We start from the raw sequence: 20,911 nt of genomic DNA, 5'->3' as shown, positions 1-20,911 counted from the left end.
TAAAATGGCCATACTAACCAGAGCAATCTACAGATTTAATGCAATCCCTATCAAATTACCCATGACATTTTTCACAGAACTAGGACATATAATCATAAAATTTATATGGAACCACAAAAGACCCAGAGTTGACAAAACGATCCTGAGGAAAAAGAACAAAGCTGGAGGCATAACCCTCCCAGACTTCAGACAATACTACAAAGCCATAGTTATCAAACAGTGTGTTATTGGCACAAAAGCAGACATATGGATCAATGGAACAGAACAGAGAGCCCAGAAATAAACCCATACACCTATGGTCAATTAATCTCAACAAGGGAGGCAAAAATATACAATGGAGAAAAGACAGTCTCTTCAGCAAGTGGCGTTGGGAAAGCTGGACAGCCGCATGTAAATCAATAGTTAGAACACTCACACCATACACAAAAATAAACTCAAAATGGCTTAAAGTCTTAAATACAAGACATGACACCATAAAACTCCTAAAAGAGAACATAGGCAAAACATTCTTTGACATAAATCGTAGCAATGTTTTCTTAGGTCAGTCTCCTAAGGCAAAAGAAATAAAAGTAAAAATAAACAAATGGGACCTAATCAAACTTACAAGCTTTTGCACAGCAAACGAAACCATAAACAAAATGAAAAGACACCTATGAAATGGGAGAAAATATCTGCAAATAATGTGACTGACAAGGGCTTAATTCCCCAAATATACAAACAACTCAAACAGCTCAATATCAAAAAACAAACAACCCAATCAAAAAAATGGACAGAAGACCTAAATAGACATTTCTGCAAAGAAGACATACAGACGGCCAAAAAGCACATGAAAAGATGCTCAACATCGCTAATTATCAGAGAAACGCAAATCAAAACTACAATGAGGTATCATCTCACACCGGTCAGAACGGCCATCTTCAAAAAGTCTGCAAACAATAAATGCTGGAGAGGGTGTGTAGAAAAGGGAACCCTCCTATACTGTGGGTGAGAATGTAAATTGGTGCAGCCACTATGGAAAACAGTATGGAGGTTCCTGAAAAAGCTAAAAATAGAGCTACTGTATGATCCAGCAATCCCACTCCTGAGCATATATCCAGAGTTTTATGGTGTCATGTCTTAATTCAAAAAGATACATGCACCCCAATGTTCATAGTCGCAGTATTTACAATAGCCAAGACATGGACGCAACCTAAGTGTCCATCGATAGATGAATGGATAAAGAAAATGTGGTATATATATACAAGCGAATGTTAGCCATAAAGAAGAATGAAATAATGCCATTTGCAGCAACATGGATGGACCTAGAGATTATCACACTAAGTGAAGTAAGTCAGACAGAGAAAGACAACTATCATATGACACCACTTATATGTGTGGAATCTAAAAAATGATACAAATGAACTTATTTACAAAACAGAAACAGACTCACAGACTTAGAAAACAAACTTATGGTTACCAAAGGGGAAAAGAGGCAGGAGGGATAAATTAGGAGCTTGGAATTAATAGGTACACACTACTATATATAAAAGAGATAAACAACAAGGACCTACTCTATAGCACAGAGAACTACATTCAGTATCTTGTAATAACCTATAACGGAAAGAATGTGAAAAAGAATATATATATACATATATATATCTGAATCATTTTCCTATATACCAGAATGTAACACAACACTGTAAACCAGCTATACTTCAATTTTTAAAAATTGCAGCACTCCCCCACTCAGCATTCCCAGACCCCTTTATCCTAATCTACTTTTTCTTTTTTGGTATATATCACTTATTCCATTCCACCATACTATACAACTTACTTATTTTTTATTTTCTGCCTCTCCATCCCCCACTCTGCCAGAAACAGGGGCAGGGGTCCTTTTCTATTTGATTCAGTGATACAGCTCAAGCTTTAGAACAGTGCCTACTATACAGTAAGCACTCAACACGTATTAGCTGAAAAAATAATAAAACTCTGCTCTTGTCAAAAAAATTTAAATAACTATATTTATTCTGTGATCAAAAAAAAAATTTTAAGGGGCAAAGAATGGATCTCATGCCACCACCCACAGATCCCCAAGCTGGTGGGATGCAAGAGAGAAGCTGATTGCACAGGTGAGAGTTCCAGTGCCTAGTGTCCTAGATCACTCCCCTTCCTGAGAAGCTCACTAGCAAGCATAAAAACGGCTCAAAGGCAAGCATGGGGAGAGAGTGGAAGTAAATCAGAGATCTTCTGAAAGCAGCTTCTCAGCCAGCAGAAAAGTAAGAGCAGAAATGAAAAAGAGCAGCAGATTCTCATGACCAAAGCGCCACGTTGTCCAGCGCCATCCCTCCCCGGAAGGACAATGCGATCCCACACGCTTCCAGCCCAGACAGCTGTCAAATCAGTGGCTGCTGGAGGCCAGGACAGAGACCTTCTGGGGGAAGCAACAGCTGGGGGCAGATGTCAGGATGCCGTGGGGAAATGCTGTGCTCCCTTGGCCGCTTGCTGTGCCAAACGAACAATTTGTGTGTGTGCAAGTGCACACGCAGGGCGGGTGATCTGGGCAGAAGCCTCATCAGCATGGCAACACTGGGCCTCCCAGAGCAGGGTCATGCCACTGGCCACGTCTGCTTTGACCCAGCTCGGCTCTACCAGGGGCCTCACCCAGCACCGTTTTCCAGAGGCAGAAACTGTCCTTGAACCGCTCTGGCCCACTGCTCCTGTCCTCAGGGGGTGGCACCTCCATCAGTCAAGCTGCACAAACCAGACACTGGGCAGTTGTGTGTGTATTTTGTGGGGGGGGGGGTTTGTCATCCCCTCCCAACCCTCATCAGCAACTGTTCCCCTGTCTATTTTCTCTTCTACACATCCCTCATCGGCTTCACCCCATCACCGCTGTCTCCCCCCTGCTCCAAGCTACCATCACCTCTCCTCTGGACACTGTTTAAACTTGTAACCCCTGCACCCAGTCTCATCCCTCTGATCATAATGCCGCTAGAGTGAGCCTTTCATTCTTTAAAACTAATTTTTTAATTAAAGTATAATATACATAAAAAGAAAGGAGTCATAAATATACAACCAGATGAATCATCAGAGTGAACACACCTATGTAAATCCTCACCCAGGTCAAACAATGGAAGATTAATAGTCTCAGAAGCATCTCTGGGCACCCTTCCAGGCACTGTGCCTCCCTCTTGCCTAAATGTAGCCCAAAGTGAGATCCCTGTAGATGGCAAATCTGTAGGGAAATTTCCCTGTAGATGGAAATCCCTGTAGATGTCACCCATGCTCCACCACTGCCCTGTTCCCATCAAATGCAGACCAAATTCCTAGTCCATGCCTATGGCACAGTCTGGCCTCCCCTGGCTCTCCAGCCTTTCATCATAGCTCCATGGGCCCCGGGCAAAGGGGCCTTGAAGTTCCTTCCATCTGCGGGCTCTCTCCATCACAAAGCTTCCCTACCAGCAGGTCCCTGGTCCAAGAACCTCTCCCACCCCTCACAGCCTGCTCACCCGGCTGGTCTCAGCTCAAATGTCACCTCCTCAGGGAAGCCTTCCCAGATTTCCCAGACTAAGTCAAGTCCCCCATAACTCTTTTTGTAAGCATGCGGAACCTCTCCTTCATAGCACTTACCACTACTGTCACTACATGTATACCAGTCTCTTCCCCAGCAAGTTGTGAGCTCTGTGAGGCAGAGATTGCATCTGCTTTGCTAACCACTGCCTAGTACAGAGTAGAAGTTCATACACATTTGTAGAGAGAATAGAAGAGGTTACGAAGCTTCACCCTCCACCTCTCCAGAGTGGTCCGTGTCACCAAGCTAGGAGGTGGTGGAGCTGAGATCTGGAGAGCGTGAATTCCCCCAGGGCAGGTGGTATCTCAGCTCCGGACTCCAGGGCCTAAGCCAGGACCTGACACACAGGGTGGTGAAGGGTTTGGAGTCAGCCCTGGGTGCAAGTCCTGGCTACTCCACTTACAAACCGCCACCTTGGGGTAGCCCCTTCAACCCCGTGAGACACAGCTACCCAACACCGAAAATGAGGGCGGCAGAAACTCTCTTCTTGGAATGGTTCTGAGGAAGGGGGCGGTGCCCCCGATTTAATCCCTGCCGCCTGCTCAGAGAAGCTGCCTCCCGCTCCCCGCCCTTGAGAAACCCCCTTCTGGGCCTGGGGCCCAGCAGAAGCCGTGCTTGGCATCTGTGTTTTGGGATAGCTCCCACCGGCCAGGTGGCCCTCTGGGCTCTGGATTCCCGCCAGCAGCCACCAGGGACAGTGGGAGTCAGGGCAGGACGTGGAGCCTCCAGGCTTCCCGTCCCCGCAGCTGGAGACCCCTCCCCCAACCTACTGCTCGGCACCTTGGGGTGAGGCTGACACCAGCTCCACCGAACAAGCCTCCAGTGTGGGTTTTTTAGGACCAGTGGTTTCAATGGACTGCTCCCTCCCTCCCTCCTCCTCCACCTCTGTTCTTCCCACGCCCCTGTCTGCACGTGGCTGCTTTCTCCCCTCTTCCTCCCTTTCTCTCCCCTCTCCTTCTGTTATGGGCTAAACTGTGCCCCCCCCCCAAAATTCATACGTTTCCACTCTAACCCCCAGTACCTCAGAATGTGACTGTATTTGGAGACAGGACCTTTAAAGAGGTGACTATGTTGAAATGAGGCCGTTAGAGTGGGCCCTAATCCGGTCTGACTGGCGTCCTTATAAGAGGAAATGTAGACACACAGAGAGACATCGGGGTGCACGTACACAAAGGAAGGACCATATGAGGACACGGGAGAATGCAGTCATCTGCAAGCCAAGGAGAGAGGCCTCAGAAGAAACCAAGCCTACTGGACTTCCAGCCTCCAGAACTGTCAGAAAATAACTTTCTGTTGTTTACGCCACCCGGTCTGTGCTGTCTTGGCCGCCCGAGGAGGCCAACGCACCCTCCGTCTCCTCGTCTCTCCTCTACCCCTCTTGCTCTTTTCCCTTTCTCCTTCCCTCTTCTCTCCCTGTCAGTCTTTCCTTTCCCTTTCTGCATGGAATTTTCTATCCCCCCGCTGCCCCAGATGAGAAAAATGGGAGAGTAGCAGCTTCGCATCATCAGAGAACCAAGACTGATGCTCTCGGCTCTGCTAAACCACGACACTGCCATGTCCCAGGGACCCCCCGAGACCTGGAGCCAACCACGGTCCTTAGGGGCAGAGACAGCCTGGGCCCCAGGGAGCCCTCTGGACCGTGCCCAAGAACAGCAGTCCCAGGAGGAAAATGGGCAAGTCCCCTACCCCACCTGAGGGGGTCCACACCCAAAACACACAGGCGGCTCTGGAAGGCACCACGCCTGGCCACCACCCTGGAAACATCTGTGTCTGTGCTACAGGAACTTCTGCCAGAAGGTAGAGCTGGAGCCATCAGAGCATAGACACACCGGATGAACAGACTGCTGGGCAGGCTGCTCTGCTTCCAAACAACGCCAGTGGTGGGGGGATAGCCCAGCCCCTGCTCACCCCCACCAGAGGCCCGGCCCCTTGACCAGCCTCCCAGACGAGCAAGGCATCACCTTACATCCCTCAGTAAGACTTCCCGACTAGTGCAAGATACCGAGAGGCACAATTTGGTGGAATAAGTACTATGATGAGAGAAGTACAGAGGCACCAAACTCAGGCTTGGGGGTCAGAGAAGGCTTCTTAGAGGAAGTGGCATCTAAGAGGAGATCTAAGGATGAACGAGAGCCGGCCATGCAAAAGGAAGTGTATGTGGCAGAGGAAACAACATTTGCAAAGGCCTAGAGGAGAGAAAAGAGACCACGGGGAACTGAAACATTAACTGAACATTAACATTTGGGGTGGAAGGTGGGTCGTGCCTTGTCACAGAAGAGGCCAACCAGGGAGGAAGTCCTCGGTAGTGTATTTCCTCACGCTCATCACCCTCACGCTCTGTGTGCCCTGTATCTACCAGAAGGCAGAGAAGGCAGCCAGCCCATGAGTCGGCAAGCTCCCTCTTCCCAGCCTCTGTCATTCCTCGTGGCTGACGGCCTGAAAAGTGATGCCCCCGGCCCAGGGTTGCTGAGAAACCACTTACCTGGGAGAGGATGCACTTCGGTGCGGGGGGCACTGGCCGGCTTGGGGGAGGCCTCCTGGATGATTCTTTCCTCTCTACTGCGGGTCCGGCCCCTGGGGAGTTCCTAGCAGTCCTGCTGAGGTGCGCTGGCAATGGCGCAGGTGGGGACCCACCATGCAGATAGTCCGCAGGGGGCCTGGGAGGAGGCTGGGAGGGCTTCCGTAGGGTTTCAGGGGTGTTGGTCACCTGTAGGCATAAGAAGAGGAACAACGCCTGAGACACAGGAACCCTTAATGCACTTAAAAACTCAGGGGTGGTCTTGTGTGTCTCACTGGCATGCACAGAGGCCTAGGATCCCAGAGGTCAGATGCAACGTTTAAAGTCATTAGGGGATGGCAGAACCAGCTGACCATCTCTCAAGCCAAGAAAGTGTCTTTTATCACCAATCCCGTGGGCCCACAGAGGCGCTTAGGAAAATCTAGCAGAGTCCTGAGGGACAAAGTTAAAGTAGCAAAGTTCATGGTGCAAAGCCCTTACCTTTCGCTTGCCCTGGGGTGTCTGCAACTTGAACGTTGGGTTGGCGTGGCCAGTTCCACTGTTCTGAGACACCCTGAAGGGACAACTAGTAACAAGGAAGGAGAGGGGAAGAGTAAAGGGGTTGTTGTTCATTGAGGATCGGTGCCTGACATCCCTCTGACCGGGGCAGGGCTGTGAGCAGCTCAGTCTTCCCAAGTCGGCTCTGGTGGAAGTGGGATGGGTCCTCCTGAACCCCAGCTCCCTAGGCATGGAGACGGTGGCCAATGGAAAACTCCCAAGGAAAGACAATTGGCCTCATACAAAGCAGAGTGTTCCTCAGCACCTTTCCTTCACCCTTTTAGGACCTTTCTCCCCCAAGAAGACAAGGATGTCACCAGCCATCAACCAATCTCCCTCAGGCATCGTTCCAGGAGGACCTGGGATTTAAAATCCCCTCCTGAAAAAATGTCATTTAATACAGGACTCAGAGACTCTACACCTTCAATATCCAAAGGAATGAATCGCTTAGGAAAAAAAATTACTCTGTCTTGAGCTGATGTCCAGCCACCCCTGTGATTGACTTGAGCTAGTCGGTTTTTCTCTGTTGCCTCAGTTTCCTGCCCTTTAAAATGGGGAGCAAATCAATTAGATACACGCTAGCAAAGAGATTTCATTTCTATTCCAACTTCAATTGGTTGGGGCATTCTGCTGAGAAAGATTCTGAAGTGATGACCAGGCTCAGCCGAGCTTACTTATTAATAAAAATCAGCTAGTAATGTCTGCCACGGTCAAGGAGCATGGCAGCAGCGGAGAGGGCGGTGTGTACCTGGCATTTGCCTTCCCCGAATTAGACCCACCACCACCAACTTTTTCACCAGGTACTGCTTACGGAAAGCTCTGTGATCTCCAAGTGGACCCCAAATCCTTCACGGCACCCCATCATACCTGAACTGTTGCCTCAACTTGGAAGGGAGGACTAGGGGCTTGAGGTAGCCCAGTTTGTTGTTCTGTTTACAGCAGTGGTACATCAGCATGAGGACCGCCAGAGCAAAGATGGCCGAAAACACTCCGGCCACTACAGGACCAGCACCTTCCAGAAATAGAACCCAAGTGAAAGACTTAGAAGCGGTCTGAGCTTTAGCTGTGGATTTCAAATAATGTATTCCTGACACTCTTCAGATATTTGATCTTCATTTACTTTGTATTACTTTAACTTAAAAACTATAATAAAAAACACACATTATGTCCCACTGGGAAGCCACTAATATTAGCTTAAACAACCAGGTCAACTTGCTTGGCACAGATCTCATAATAAAGCTTCTCTGGCCACTTCTGCCTAATTGAAGAGAGTGCCTTTTAAGGCAAGGAGTTTCAGCTCTATTATTATTTACCACTAGTTTTCAGCCTGAATCATGATGTTCCTGGACACAAAGCAACCAACACAAAACACTGAGAGTCATAGATTGATCTAAGATTAGAACTTTCACACAATCCACAATTGCATATTTGGTTTCACCGAACTGCCTCAATGTTCTCACAAATTATAAATCTAAATGTACAAAATATATATAGACCAGTGACACACTACTTTTATGTTTTATATGTTGAGGTTTCTTCCTTGGAAAAAAAAAAGAAGTTCTCTATTACTTTTTAAAAGCTTGGAAACCAAAGAGCTAGAATCCCTTAGATTTCCACTAAAAAACTGTAACATTATCTGAGTTTCTGGTTCCTCATTTGAAGCTCTGTTCATCCAAGGAGATCTGAGCCACTATAATGTGCCCTAGGTTCACGACTATTTTTAAGTGGCCGATGGCCGAGAAGGGGTAGTCGCCACCACCGCTCCCAGAAAGAATGTGATTATTCAGTAACCTGTGGTCTGTCTTAATCTCTCTCTAAGCAGAACCACGCCCCTCAATAGAAGGGACAGAGGAAAAGCAACTGAGGCTGAGCCCCACATCCGGCTGCTAGCCTGGGCCACTCCTCCCACTCGGCCCCTCTTGTTCTCTCATCTACAAAATCAGGATAGTGAGGCTGACTCATTATCTCTCCGCATCATGCCACCCTCCCCCATGGCACCCACCCCTCCTCACAAAGGTGGGCAGAGGCCCACGCAGGCCGGGCACTCACTCTCGGGGGGCATGGGCCCGCTGTCGATGCTGCCCCCTTGGCCCGGTGTGTTGCAGAAGGGCGGGGCCCAGCCCCCGAAGCAATGGCAGTTCTGATTGTTGTTGCAAACCTGGAGCAAGGGCAGGGCAGAGGCGTCAGCACCCTGGAGAGCTCTGGCCTCCCATAGGGCCTGCCCCCTCAGACACCATGGCACAGGAGCCCCAGAACCCCGGGCACGCGTACGTACCCCGTGGCCATGGCACTTCTTCCCACAGCCTTCTGTTTCGAAGAACGAGGTGTTCCTGCACTGCCCCTCGAAGCAAATCTGTAATGAGGAAGAAGCCGCTCAGTACAACAGAAGGGACACTGGTTGGCAATTAGGAGACTGGAGTTTTGCACTCAGAACTGACGGGACTCAAAAAGGCAGCCTACTTCAGGTTATTACTGTGAAAAATTAAAAACAACCTAAAAAGCCAAGGACAGGATGGTAGTTAACTAAATTCTGCTATCACTTGTGTGATTAGGGAGAAAAAACCAAATATTATATTTTTAATAAATATGTGTTATTCCACTCTATATTACTGTATGTTGGTGATATGTTAATTACTTAATTGTATATTAATATGCACTAATTGAAATATTATACGTAAAAATAATGACCATGGTGACAGCTGTCTACTTTGTGCCAGGTAGTATACCAAGTGCTTCAAATGTTTTTTATAACATCATTCTCATAGTTAACTCTGAGACAGCGGCCATTATTTTCCCCAGGCTTCCCTGACTCCTAGTCTAGTCCATTTCTCAATTCATAAGATAATTAATGATGAGGACAAAAGAGATAATAGCCAGCCTTCTAAATGGTTTACAGGGATTATCTCGTTTAATCCTTACAACAATTCTATGCGGTGGGTCTTGCTCTTACTAACATGCTTTATAAAGGAAGCAAGCCACAGGGCCAGAGAGGTTGGGGAAGCTGGGACTTGAGCTCAGGCACCCTCGCTCCAGATTCACACTTTAGTCACTGCAACCCAGCGACTGAGTGAGACTGGAGAAAGGGACTCACATGGTTATGGCCACATTTGGTCCCGGTCATCACCAGGCCTGGGTCCAGCATGTCACCCTCCTCCTCGGGACCTCGGTAGACGTGGGTGCCCCGACATCGGATCTGCCTCCCGTTCATGATGATGGTGGTGTCGATGGGCACTGCATTGGACTCCAGGGGCCGGGCCTCAGAACTCTGACACTGGATCTTCCCGCACTTGGCATCTCTGGGCCCGAGAGAGAAGGAGGGAAGGAGATGGAATCAGAGGCAGGGGAAGAGCTGGGGCACCAAAGAGCTTCAATCTTTCTTGACCAGGACAGCAGGCTTGGATGGGGGAGAGGCAGAAGGGCAATGCGTGTGCTGTAGGGACTCAGCAGGGAAGACCCCATGTGGACTGAGACCAAGGATAAGACGCTAGATCCTCATCCCCAAGCAGATCGAGGCCAGAGAGCTGGCCTTGGGAAGTCCTCTTTACTGCAAGGACAACTGCCTGACCTGAGCAACCTGCCCCCTTATGCTCCTTGCGTCCCCATGCACTCAAGTGCTGCAGCCAGAAGCCTGGTGTCATCCCCGACTTCCCGTACTCCCTCCCTCCTATATACCTACTCTAATTCACACCTCCATCCTTTCTCACCTGGACACCAGGAAACTGTCTCCCTGCCTCCAGTCTTGCCCTATAGGAGTCTAATTTCCAAACTGCTCTCAAGCCAAAGTCCAAACTCCCCTAGCCATGCATTCGAGGCTTCTCATGATCTGGTCCCTGCTTAACTAGCTAGGCTCATTGCTCAGCAGCCCCCTCCCCACTGCACCCCAACATTATACTTTAACTATATCAAATTGTTATCAGTTCTTCCTACCAAGAATTTTTCTCTACTCATCTCTCTGCCTGGTACACTCTCCCATGTACCAGCATCATTCCCCATCCTGTTCGACTGGATAATTTCTCCAAATCTCAGCTTAGGCATAACTTCCTTTGGGAAACCACCTCAACCCACTAAGGTTGGGTCGGGTGGCTCTCACCATATTTCCATTATTACATTGTATTGTTATGTTCCATGTACTCAGCACAGTATCTGCCACATGGTCGACCCACAATAGATAGTGGATGGGTGGGTGGGTGGATGGATAGATGTTTGAAGTGAATGAATGAATGGGTGAATAACAGGCTATTCAGATGAGGGTATAATTAGTACCCTGTGGAAATGACCCAAGAGGGCTGATGCCCTGCCCTACTATAAGAAGGTCCCAGAAGGAGGTCGGACCAGCTTTCTAGGAAGCACTGCCATCCGCGCCCTCCCTCTGACTTCCTTAGGGCTGAATGGCACATTGCCAAAAGGGCCTGGAATAGATTTATTTAAAGGCCCAGTTTGGGGCCAGCCAAGCTGCTGAGAGGGCGGGAGTGAGGACAGAGTAGGAATTGCTTTGTCACCCTCATCTCGTGGGGTCTGCCCTATGGTCATCACCTCATGTTGCACTTCTTGTGTTTCCCATTCATGTCCTTCCCACAGTTTCCAAAGGTGTCCCCTGCCACATTCACCTTCTCGAAGCAGAGATCAGGAGCAGGCCGGGCTCCTGGGTGGGCAAGAAACATTTATCAGTACACTAGCCAACGTTAGTGGAAGTCAGAAGCCCCCAAAGGGCAGAGCTAGCCCTTGGCAAAATCAGGTTAAGAAAGTTTTAAGGGAGGGAATATTCAGCCTTTTCTTTCTTTACCCCTATCAGTTATTCGACCCCCACCTCCTCAAGACCTACCCGTAGAAAAAGGTTTTACATCAGTTCTTTATACCTTATTGAGGTTTTATATCTGTGGGAGGTTTGTGTGCTAAGCCTCCTCTCTAATGAAGAAGCCCTGTCCCATCTCAGGTTTTTTACTAAAGGTAATACCCGTACAACATTTTAAAGAATAAAGCATGTCTTTCAGTTTTTTCTACCTAGTCATTCCAGTTCCTACTTTCCTACAACCTGGTGAAGCAATCTTAATTAACAGTGTATCTTCTAAAGATAATTTTATCTCTACCATCTAGATACAATTCTTGTGTATCTTCTAGAGATAATCTATCTAATAAAGAGTGGCAGCATAGTCTATTCACTGGTCTGCATCTTGCATTTTTCACTTAATTTATCGCGAGAGTTTTTTTTTTTTTTTTATTCAGTACATACAGAGCTGCCTCCTTTTATTCAGCTGTATTGTGTCCCAACGTATGGAGGTACCAGAATTACTTTCATTGGTCCCTACTGAAGGATTTATAGGTTGTTATTGGTATCACTAACAATGCTGCAATAAATATCGTTGTAAATCTATCTTCACATAAATGTGCAAGTACAAATGTAGGATATACATCCCTAAGGAGTAGTATGGATGAGCCCAATGACAGGTGCACTTAAAATTCTGGTATCTCCAAACAGCTTTCCATTGGGTTTGTACCTACCTGTTTTCCCACACCCTCCACAACTATATTATTATTGTTCTTGTTGTTACAGTATTATTATTATTACCTTATTATATTAATTCTTCAGTCTTTGCCAATATGATACATGAAAAAAATCCCATCCCATAGTTGTTATAATTTGCTTATAGCTTAAGGCCATTTCCATTTCCTTTTCTGTCTCCATCCTCTGCCATTTTTGTTGGATTATTCTTATCCACTCACCCACTCTGAGAATTTAAAGCATCAAGGAACTAGGAAGAACACTGCCTACTGCCTCTCCCTGAAAGTCTACCCTGAGGCAAGGGGATTGAAAAAAGGTAATATCTGGAGATGCTGTTTTAAACCAAGGATTCTAAGCTACCCAGAGTGCCTGAAGGGGGAGGCTGGCTAGGAAGCAGTGGGGTGGGAGGAGGGCCATTCCCCCCAGGAGAGCCTTACCAGGACCCCACAGCTGCTGGCACTGCTCCTGGTAGGTGAGGCACATGCCGTTGTAGCAGTAAGCCTGGCCACCCTCGCAGGGGGTGCCGTCCATCTGGTAGAAGTTGGTGGGGCAATGGGGGGACTTGCCCGTGCAGAACTCCGGGAGGTCACACTGCCGCGCCTGCTCACGGCACAGTGTGCCAGGGGCCAGCAGCTGAGCCGAGGAACGAGAGGGGAAAAAAGGTCAATCTGCCACCTGCCCTCAACCCTCCCAGCAAGGGCTCATGAGCGTCACTCTCGTGGAACAGAATTTCCCATTACCATTATTTCAGAGTGCTTTTAACATGACCTCATTAGCTCAAATCACCATCATTCATCTAATATGAATAGAGACTTAGGGTTTCGAGGTGTTTTCACAAATGCTAAGTCTACGTAGCAGTCTTAAGAAGTAGGTAAAAAATAATATTTATGCAACAATTTACAGTTTACTAAGTGCTTTAGTAATAACAGCTACTTTATGGAGCTCCCACTTAAGTGCCCAGTACAAATATTACTTCATTTAGGTTTCATGATAGTCCTATGTAATTTAATTATCCCTATTTTACAGATGACGAAACCTGAGGCCAAAGAGGTTAAATAATGTCTCCAAAGTCTCATGGTTAGTAAGTGGCAGAAGAGTCAAGCCCACTAATATATACGTAGAGATACACACACACACACACACACACACAGAGTAGCATTCATACATCTTTGAATTTACAAAGCACTCTGGCAATAATACATCCCCATTACTGAGCCAAGCGCCAGGCTAAGTATGTTACACATACTCAAGTCATGAGATCCTCACAATATCCATGAGCTAGATATACTGCTATTGGCCTCATTCTGCAGATGAAATAACCTCATCAATAGCACACCTTGGGCAACCGGTAAACACTGAGTTTCCACTTGAGTCTTCCAGCCTCCCAGGGTGGTCAGAGTTATTAGTACTCTTCCCATCTTACAGATAAAGAACCTAGGCTTGGATGGGTAATAGGCTGCCCCAAGTCACACATAGGGCTTGAATTGAAGGTCTCAGACTCCAAGCCTCTTCTTTTCCCACACACTTCTCTCCAGGAACTCCTTTCCAAGATCCAAGCTGAAATCCTGGGACCGGGAGATGGGCGCTCTCCACACTCACTCTCAGGCCTTAGCCTGAGACTCGAGGACCTGACCCAGCTAGCACAGCCTCCCTGGGGGACGCTGGGTGCATCCTAGAGTCAAACCACATGGCGTGGGAGTTCCCCTGAGCCAGGCAAGGAGAGCTACGTCTGAGAACAGCGCCCTTCCACGCTCCCGGGGGACTCCACGCCACCCACAAGGCCCTCCCAAGACAGAAGGCAAGAATGGGCCAGCTGAGCAGCTTTCTGACGGTCTCAGTTCAAGGGTGGCCTCAGGATGCATCTCTCCACCTGAGAGCAAGATGGAGGGGAACAGGACCCACCCTGGAGCCAGCCTGCCTGGGTTCAAATCCCAGCTCCTTAACCAGCAGTAGGACTTGTGTTTATGCACCCGTGAGAGTAATAACCCTCTCGTGGTTATTGCTAGAAGGTCATGCTAGAAGGAATGTTCTAATAAAGTACTTGAACAGTATGTGGAACATAATGAGCCCTCAGCAAGTGGTAGGTGGAAGCACAGTCCACAATCCTATCCAAAACCCTGGGACCAGATGGGCTTCAGACTTTACAGAGTTTAGAAAGCAGACACTACACAGATGTACATATATATGTGTGTGTGTGTGTGTGTGTGTGTGTGTGTATATATATACACACACACACATACACATTACATATGTATGTTATATAACCCACCAGCAAGGCCTAGGATTATACTTTATAATCACACACATTAATATTTCTGCAATGAAATATAATATTCACTTTAAGTGTGATTTTTTTTTTTTTAAGACTATAATTAGACTCATGTCAATTCAGGTCAAATTTTGCCACCGTTAAGTTAAAAAATTTTTTTTGAGTTTTCAGAACTTCCTAAATTTCAGAATTATAGATAAGAGACTGTAGACCTCTAGTAATATTAGTGGTAAAAATGATGTGATCTTTCACATCAATATTAAGAGAGTCAGGTAAACCTGGTTCAGCCTCTTCCTGGCTGTGTGATCCCAGAGAAGCCACTTATCCCTTCTGAGCCCCAGTTTCCTCATCTTAAATGGAGGATATTAATACACATCTCCTGGGGCTTTTGTAAGGATTGAATGAGATGACATATATAAAATTCTCTGTACCATGCCTGGCACCTAATAAGCAATTCATTAATGTTAATCAAAACTGTGATGAAGATTATTATGAGCTCCAAATAAAATCAAGCCTACTCTTTCTGGACACTTTTCTTTTTTTAATCTCCCATCTTCCAGGAGGCACACACAGCCCTCTGGGATGATCTGAACTCAGTGAGGCCCAATATAGAAAAAAGTAAACTTTGTTCAAGGGCCCTTTCTAGCTCCATGTTTCTGAAACTTTGATGCCACCACTTCCCCAGGATAGAGGCTGAATCCTGGCCATTACCCCCCAGCAGAGTCTTGGACTGTTAGGTCAGAACCCTGGGCAGGGAGGAAAGGGCCACTTACCTTACACCGGTGACAGCAGGAGCCGTGGGCACACTCTGCCCCCTCTCTCAAGGTGCAATTAGAGGCATTGCAGCAGGGGTTATCACATTCCTGGGGAGGCAGTGAGAGTGGGCGTGAGCCTCTTGGGCAGCAGGGCAGGGAGACAGGGGACTAGGCAGGGTGAGGGCCTTTACCCCCTACCCTGCCCCACGGGCCCCTGGGAAGTCTCCACCAAAAAATCACTTTATAGCTTTATCATTAAGGTAATACGCATACATTGTAGAAAATATACATATGCATAATCATCAGTAACACACAACTTGACACAACTACATTTTGCATTTTTCTAAGCACTTTCCTATACACATACGTAGACATATACTCACTTTACAAAATCATAGTATCCATACTGCTTTTAACTTAACATAATATGCCCATTTCTCCTTGTAATCATGGATTCTTCTAAAACATGATTTTTAGCATAGTATTATGTTATATGGAAATTCTGTGATTAGTTTTTCTCATCCCCAACACAACATCCAGAGACCATGTCTTCTACTGCTGCAGTTCCTGCCCCCCACACTCCTAAACCTTACTATCTGATAAAAAGAGGCCATCAGGAGTCAGGGCATGCTGGAACAACTCCTGAACAATTTATGTCAGCCCCCAGGCCTGCTTCCCCAGACTTCTCTTGCCATCTCCTGCTCCTCCTCAACCCTCGCTGGCCTGGACCCTTCTCTAGGGGTTCCATGCTCTCCTCTCTTCCTTCCTGCCCTACGGGTCCTGATTTGCTGACATACAGCATGAGATTTAAAAAGATGACGGGACTCCCCTGGTGGCGCAGTGGTTAAGAATCTGCCTGCCAATGCAGGGGACATGGGTTCAAGCCCTGGTCTGGGAACACCCCACATGCCGTGGAGCAACTAAGCCCGTGAGCCACAACTACTGAGCCTGCGCTCTAGAGCCCGTGAGCCACAACTACGGAGCCCAAACACCACAACTACTGAAGCCCGCGTGCCCTAGAGCCCACGCGCCACAATTACTGAGCCCATGTGCCGCAACTACTGAAGCCCGCACACGCTAGGGCCTGCGTGCTGCAAATACTGAGCCCGCATTCTGCAACTACTGATGCCCACACGCCTAGAGCCTGTGCTCTGCAACAAGAGAAGACACCGCAATGAGAAGCCCGCACACCTCAACGACTGAGCCCACTCGCTGCAACTAAAGAAAGCCCGCGCGCAGCAATGAAGACCCAACGCAGCCCAAAAATTAATTAATTAATTAATTTTTTTAAAAAGATGACGATTATCTACAAAACAGAAATAGAGTTATAGATGTAGAAAACAAACTTATGGTTACCAGCAGGGAAGGGGTAGGATAAATAGGGAGATTGGGATTGACATATACACACTACTCTATATATAAAATAGATAACAAATAAGAACCTACTGTATAGCACAGGGAACTCTACTCAATACTCTGTAACAGCCTATATGGGAAAGGAATCTAAAAAAGAGTGGATATATGTATACGTAAAACTGATTCACTTTGCTGTACACCTGAAACTAACACAACGTCGTAAATCAACTATACTCCAATAAAATAAAATAAAAAAAAAAAAAAGATGATGAGATGCCCAGTGACTCCGAATGTCCCTATCACACTCCTACTATAGAGACAGACCCATCCATGGGTCCCTCACAGCAGGATTAGGAGGCACAATTATGCCCATTTCACACAAGGGGAAACCGCAACTCAGACAAGTCCAGTGGCTGGTCAAGGCACATACCTGGCAAGTGTTGGAGCTGAATTCAAGCCATGTCTGCCTGGGGCCCACCCCGTGCTTATTAACCATATCATAACCATCACTGTCCAGGTCTGGCTTGTTGGAGAGACACATGCCACCACCTGACTACAGATGCTCATCCACCTGTCTCCCCCTCAGAGAAGGAATAAGGGCACTTTCTTTCCATGAATCTCCTACCACCCTAGGCTCCAGGTAGACCTGTGTTCCCTCCCCTCTAGCACACCATGTTTCTTCTCAACCTAAGGCACGGTTCCTCCTCTAGCTGAAATGTGCCTTGGCCTCGTTGTGCTTCTCGCTAACGCCTACCTCAGCCTTCGGCTATGGGGTAAGAGGTCACACTCCCACCTGAGTAGGGCAGTTCCCCTCACATTACACATACTCCTAGCATCATGCCATTGGCCCTCCTAGCACTTACCACAGTTGTATTTATACATTTTTGCAGTTATTTGGTCAATGTGTGTTTCCCCCACTGGACTATACACTCCATAAGGACAGGGACCATGTCTATTTTTTCTGCCTATCTATTTTCCTATCCCTGGCACATGACATAGTACCACATACTCAGTAAATATTTGTTGAATGAGAAGCTCCTCTGAATATAAGCCAACTGGCCAAGCCCACTCACAGGCTGCTCTTCAACCCCACCGGGCCCTCCGTGATAATACAACTCTCTCCTTTCTGAAGGGTCTGCGCTGATCTCTCTGAACTCATGGTGGTGCGGATGGTGAGCCTTTAACTAGTTCTTGTTTTATTATGAAAGTTACGTGCTGGCATTAAGAAAAAGTCAAACCATAGAGAAGATTATAAAATCAAATAGTCTTTTCCCACATATACAGACCCTCAATCTCACCCGCATAGTTTATTCTGAATACGTAGAATACTCACACATTCTCCCACACATTATTTTGCATGTTAACCTACATATTTTCATCCTTCAAAAAACAGATATGAAACTATTCAGTTCTGCTTTCTGCAGAACAGCAAGCATCTGTTAAACGTGAGAGAGCTATGCTGTACGCCCACCACTCTCATTCTGAAGATTATAAGGAAGGAAAGAGCTTGTACACCAAGAGCTCTGCTCCTTCTTCCTCCTAGAAGCCCCTTTCAGACTTGCTGGTACTTCCTACATCCCCTTCCTTTCAATCATCTCTTCTCCAGGCCAAACAGCATGAGCTTGTTGTTTTAAGCATCCTCATAAGGCCCAGGTTCAAGTTCATATATCCGGCTGCATGGCCTTCAGAATAAATTCAGTGCAGCTGGAGGGCCAAGGAGGCCACCTGTGGCTTCACTGGCAAAGACTGTGGTTTCTGGGTAGACCTGATGCTCACAAGGAGCACTCCACCCCAATCTGGACATAAACAATGTCAACTTCAAACCAGGAGGGTCTATAGAAATGGTCCATATTTAAGGCTTACTTCCCACATCTTATTTGTGATGGGGTCTTTGACAGCCACGTGTATGCAGGAAATGCCTAGGACTAAATTTTCGCTTGCATTCTCTTTAACCTTGAGATTTGAAGCCAATGCAAATTCTTCCCCTCCCACTAGCACCAGCACAACACCTTACCTCCTCCTCCCCACAGTCACATTCTTCCCCATCTTCCAGGTACCCATTTCCACATCTCTGGCCTCCATACAGCGTCCTGGTGTCCGGCATGTTGGAGAGACACATCCCCCCGCCTGACTGCAGATACCTGTCCAGCTCCTTCCTGTTGCATCTGTTGAACACTCTGGGAAAGGGGTGCCTGGGAGAAGAACAAGGTTGGAATTAGCTGGGAGTCTGAGCATCAAGCAGCCAGAACAGCATCAATCCTGCTGCCCATGAGGCTGATTCCAGCTGAACTCAGACCCCTATAGTCCCATGCACATATATTCTGCCCCCCCCTAGAACATCACCTGTACATTAACATTCTAAGAATTAAGAAATATTAACCACCCCATAATGCCTTTTTTCTCACGTTCCATGGAGGATTTACTTGAGAATTTGAAGCAACAATTTCACCCGTTTTCATGAAGGAGTTGCAATAAATAAAGGATAACTAGTGTGTTACAATAGGTCTCTTGAGCCTTAGAGCTGAATAAAATTCCAGCCAACCCAAACTCTTCCTGAAGCTGATATTAGATGGAGATTTTCTTAGAACAGAAGACCAGGCCAAAAAAGGCCAAGTTCAAGGGTTTAATTTCTTCGTTGGGCCAGTGATCTGATCTCTGGTCTAAGGATGCAGGCAGCACTCCAAACTCAACCAGCTAACTCACAAACACATGGTCTTTATCACAAGAATATGAAAGGTCCTGGGTCCCGCTATTGGGAAAAAGAGTCAAAAGTCATACACTCTCTGGCGGCAGGTCAGTACCACAATTTGGGTCTATAAGGGAAGAGTTATCCTGATCCCAATTCTCTAAACCAGCTAAAGGTTAAACACTGGAGGGTTTTCTTCAGTTGTCAGGAATGTCACAAAGAACTTGTTACTAAAAATTGTTAAACTGCTAAAATTTGTGAACAGCTTAAAAACAAATTGGAGTGGTAATTAATATAACTCTCTCAACCATTTGTCTACAAATATGCTTTTTAGATTGAGAGAGAAAGAGATGGACTTAATGGTGAGCTCACAGGGATTTGAGCATGACCCATGGAGTTGTCCCCTGCATGTCAACATCATCCTTTGTGTGTCACTTTCTCTGAGAAGCGAGGAGAAAACACTGGACACTGGAGCTCCAAGAAAGCTGCATCTCCTCTATCTATCTATCTATCTATCTATCTATCTATCTATCATCTATCTATTTATTTATTTAGGCTGCGTTGGATCTTCATTGCTGCACGCAGTCTTTCTCTAGTTGTGGTGAGCAGGGGCTACTCTTCGTAGCAGTACGCAGGCTTCTCATTGCGGTGGCTTCTCTTGTTGCAGAGCATGGGCTCTAGGCGCATGGGCTTCAGTAGTTGTGGCTCTCAGGCTCTAGAGCGCAGGCTCAGTAGTTGTGGCGCACGGGCTTAGTTGCTCCGCGGCATGTGGGATCTTCCCAGAGCAGGGCTCAAACCCGTGTCCCCTGCATTGGCAGACGGATTCTTAACCACTGTGCCACCAGGGAAGCCCCTGCATCTCCTCTTGGAGACACACCATTCCCTAAGAAGCATGAGCAGACCCTAACGCTTTGGGGTGGGAGGAACACAAGCTCCCACCACGGTGCCTTCTGAGGAGTGACTAGGGTCCCGGCAGAACCCAGTGTTCTCTGCTGTCTGAGTCCAGGCACTGACTTTTAAGCAACTCCAGAATTCTCTTTCAAAGGTTCTGGTTTAAAGACCCCTCACGACTACAGGGAGATGGAGCTGCCTTGTCCTTATTCCTTGTGGTAAACACAGCCTGTAAATTCCCTGAGGAGTCACTGTGGGCTGTGTGATTGCTCCCCTTCCCTTTCCTCGTTCTGGAGGCTCAGCGCGTGCAATCTGGCCTGAGGCGTAACAGCACTGATCACACTTCGCTCACATGGAGGGATTAAGGATTGTGGCTGTTACAAATGGGTTCTCAGCAAAAATTCATGAAGTGGAAAAGACACACGTGGTCATGCCAATTTTATAGCTCAAGAACTCCAAGACAGAAATTAAGTATATCTAAGGTTACACCACACCAAACTTCCTGCTAGAAACCTGTGCTCCTTCCACACGATTGTTTTCTTGGTCTTCTTCCAATGCTTTTGTTGTCAAAACCCCCTTTTTCTTCACTGCCCCCGTTAGTATAACAGAGGCTCCCTGGGCCGGGAGCAACACGGGGGCCGCACTGGCCTCTCATGCCCGGCCGTCCTCCCCGTCCTCCCCTTCCTCCTTGACTCACCCGGTGGCAGCTGCCATGATGCACCCACCATCAGCCGCGCTGGCGGAGCAGCAATCCGCGGAATCATGGCTCATGCCGAAGTTGTGGCCCATCTCGTGGGCCATGGTGGCAGCCACGCCAATGGCATTCTCAGAGTGGTCCTGCTCAGGGAG

At 47.4% G+C, this 20,911-nt stretch overlaps 1 protein-coding gene across 1 annotated transcript in view; it reads right to left on the bottom strand.

The window, feature by feature from the left end:
• ADAM19 (ADAM metallopeptidase domain 19) overlaps positions 1-20,911 on the bottom strand; it is an 88,561-nt gene that overhangs the window by 7,073 nt on the left and 60,577 nt on the right. Inside the window, exons 11-21 of the mRNA XM_082453905.1 lie at positions 20,760-20,899; positions 18,500-18,677; positions 15,148-15,237; positions 12,543-12,738; positions 11,139-11,247; positions 9,697-9,901; positions 8,881-8,958; positions 8,655-8,763; positions 7,473-7,617; positions 6,549-6,633; positions 6,033-6,257 (exon numbers count right to left, since the gene is read on the bottom strand). Coding sequence (XP_082310031.1) covers positions 6,033-6,257; positions 6,549-6,633; positions 7,473-7,617; positions 8,655-8,763; positions 8,881-8,958; positions 9,697-9,901; positions 11,139-11,247; positions 12,543-12,738; positions 15,148-15,237; positions 18,500-18,677; positions 20,760-20,899 — 1,560 coding nt within the window. The remainder of the gene's footprint in view (positions 1-6,032; positions 6,258-6,548; positions 6,634-7,472; positions 7,618-8,654; positions 8,764-8,880; positions 8,959-9,696; positions 9,902-11,138; positions 11,248-12,542; positions 12,739-15,147; positions 15,238-18,499; positions 18,678-20,759; positions 20,900-20,911) is intronic.

Source organism: Balaenoptera physalus (assembly GCF_965194825.1).
Source record: "Balaenoptera physalus genome assembly, chromosome: 3".
NCBI classification, from domain to species: domain Eukaryota; kingdom Metazoa; phylum Chordata; class Mammalia; order Artiodactyla; family Balaenopteridae; genus Balaenoptera; species Balaenoptera physalus.
Note: the sequence above shows the minus strand (reverse complement) of the source record. Positions and strands in the feature narration are given on the sequence as shown.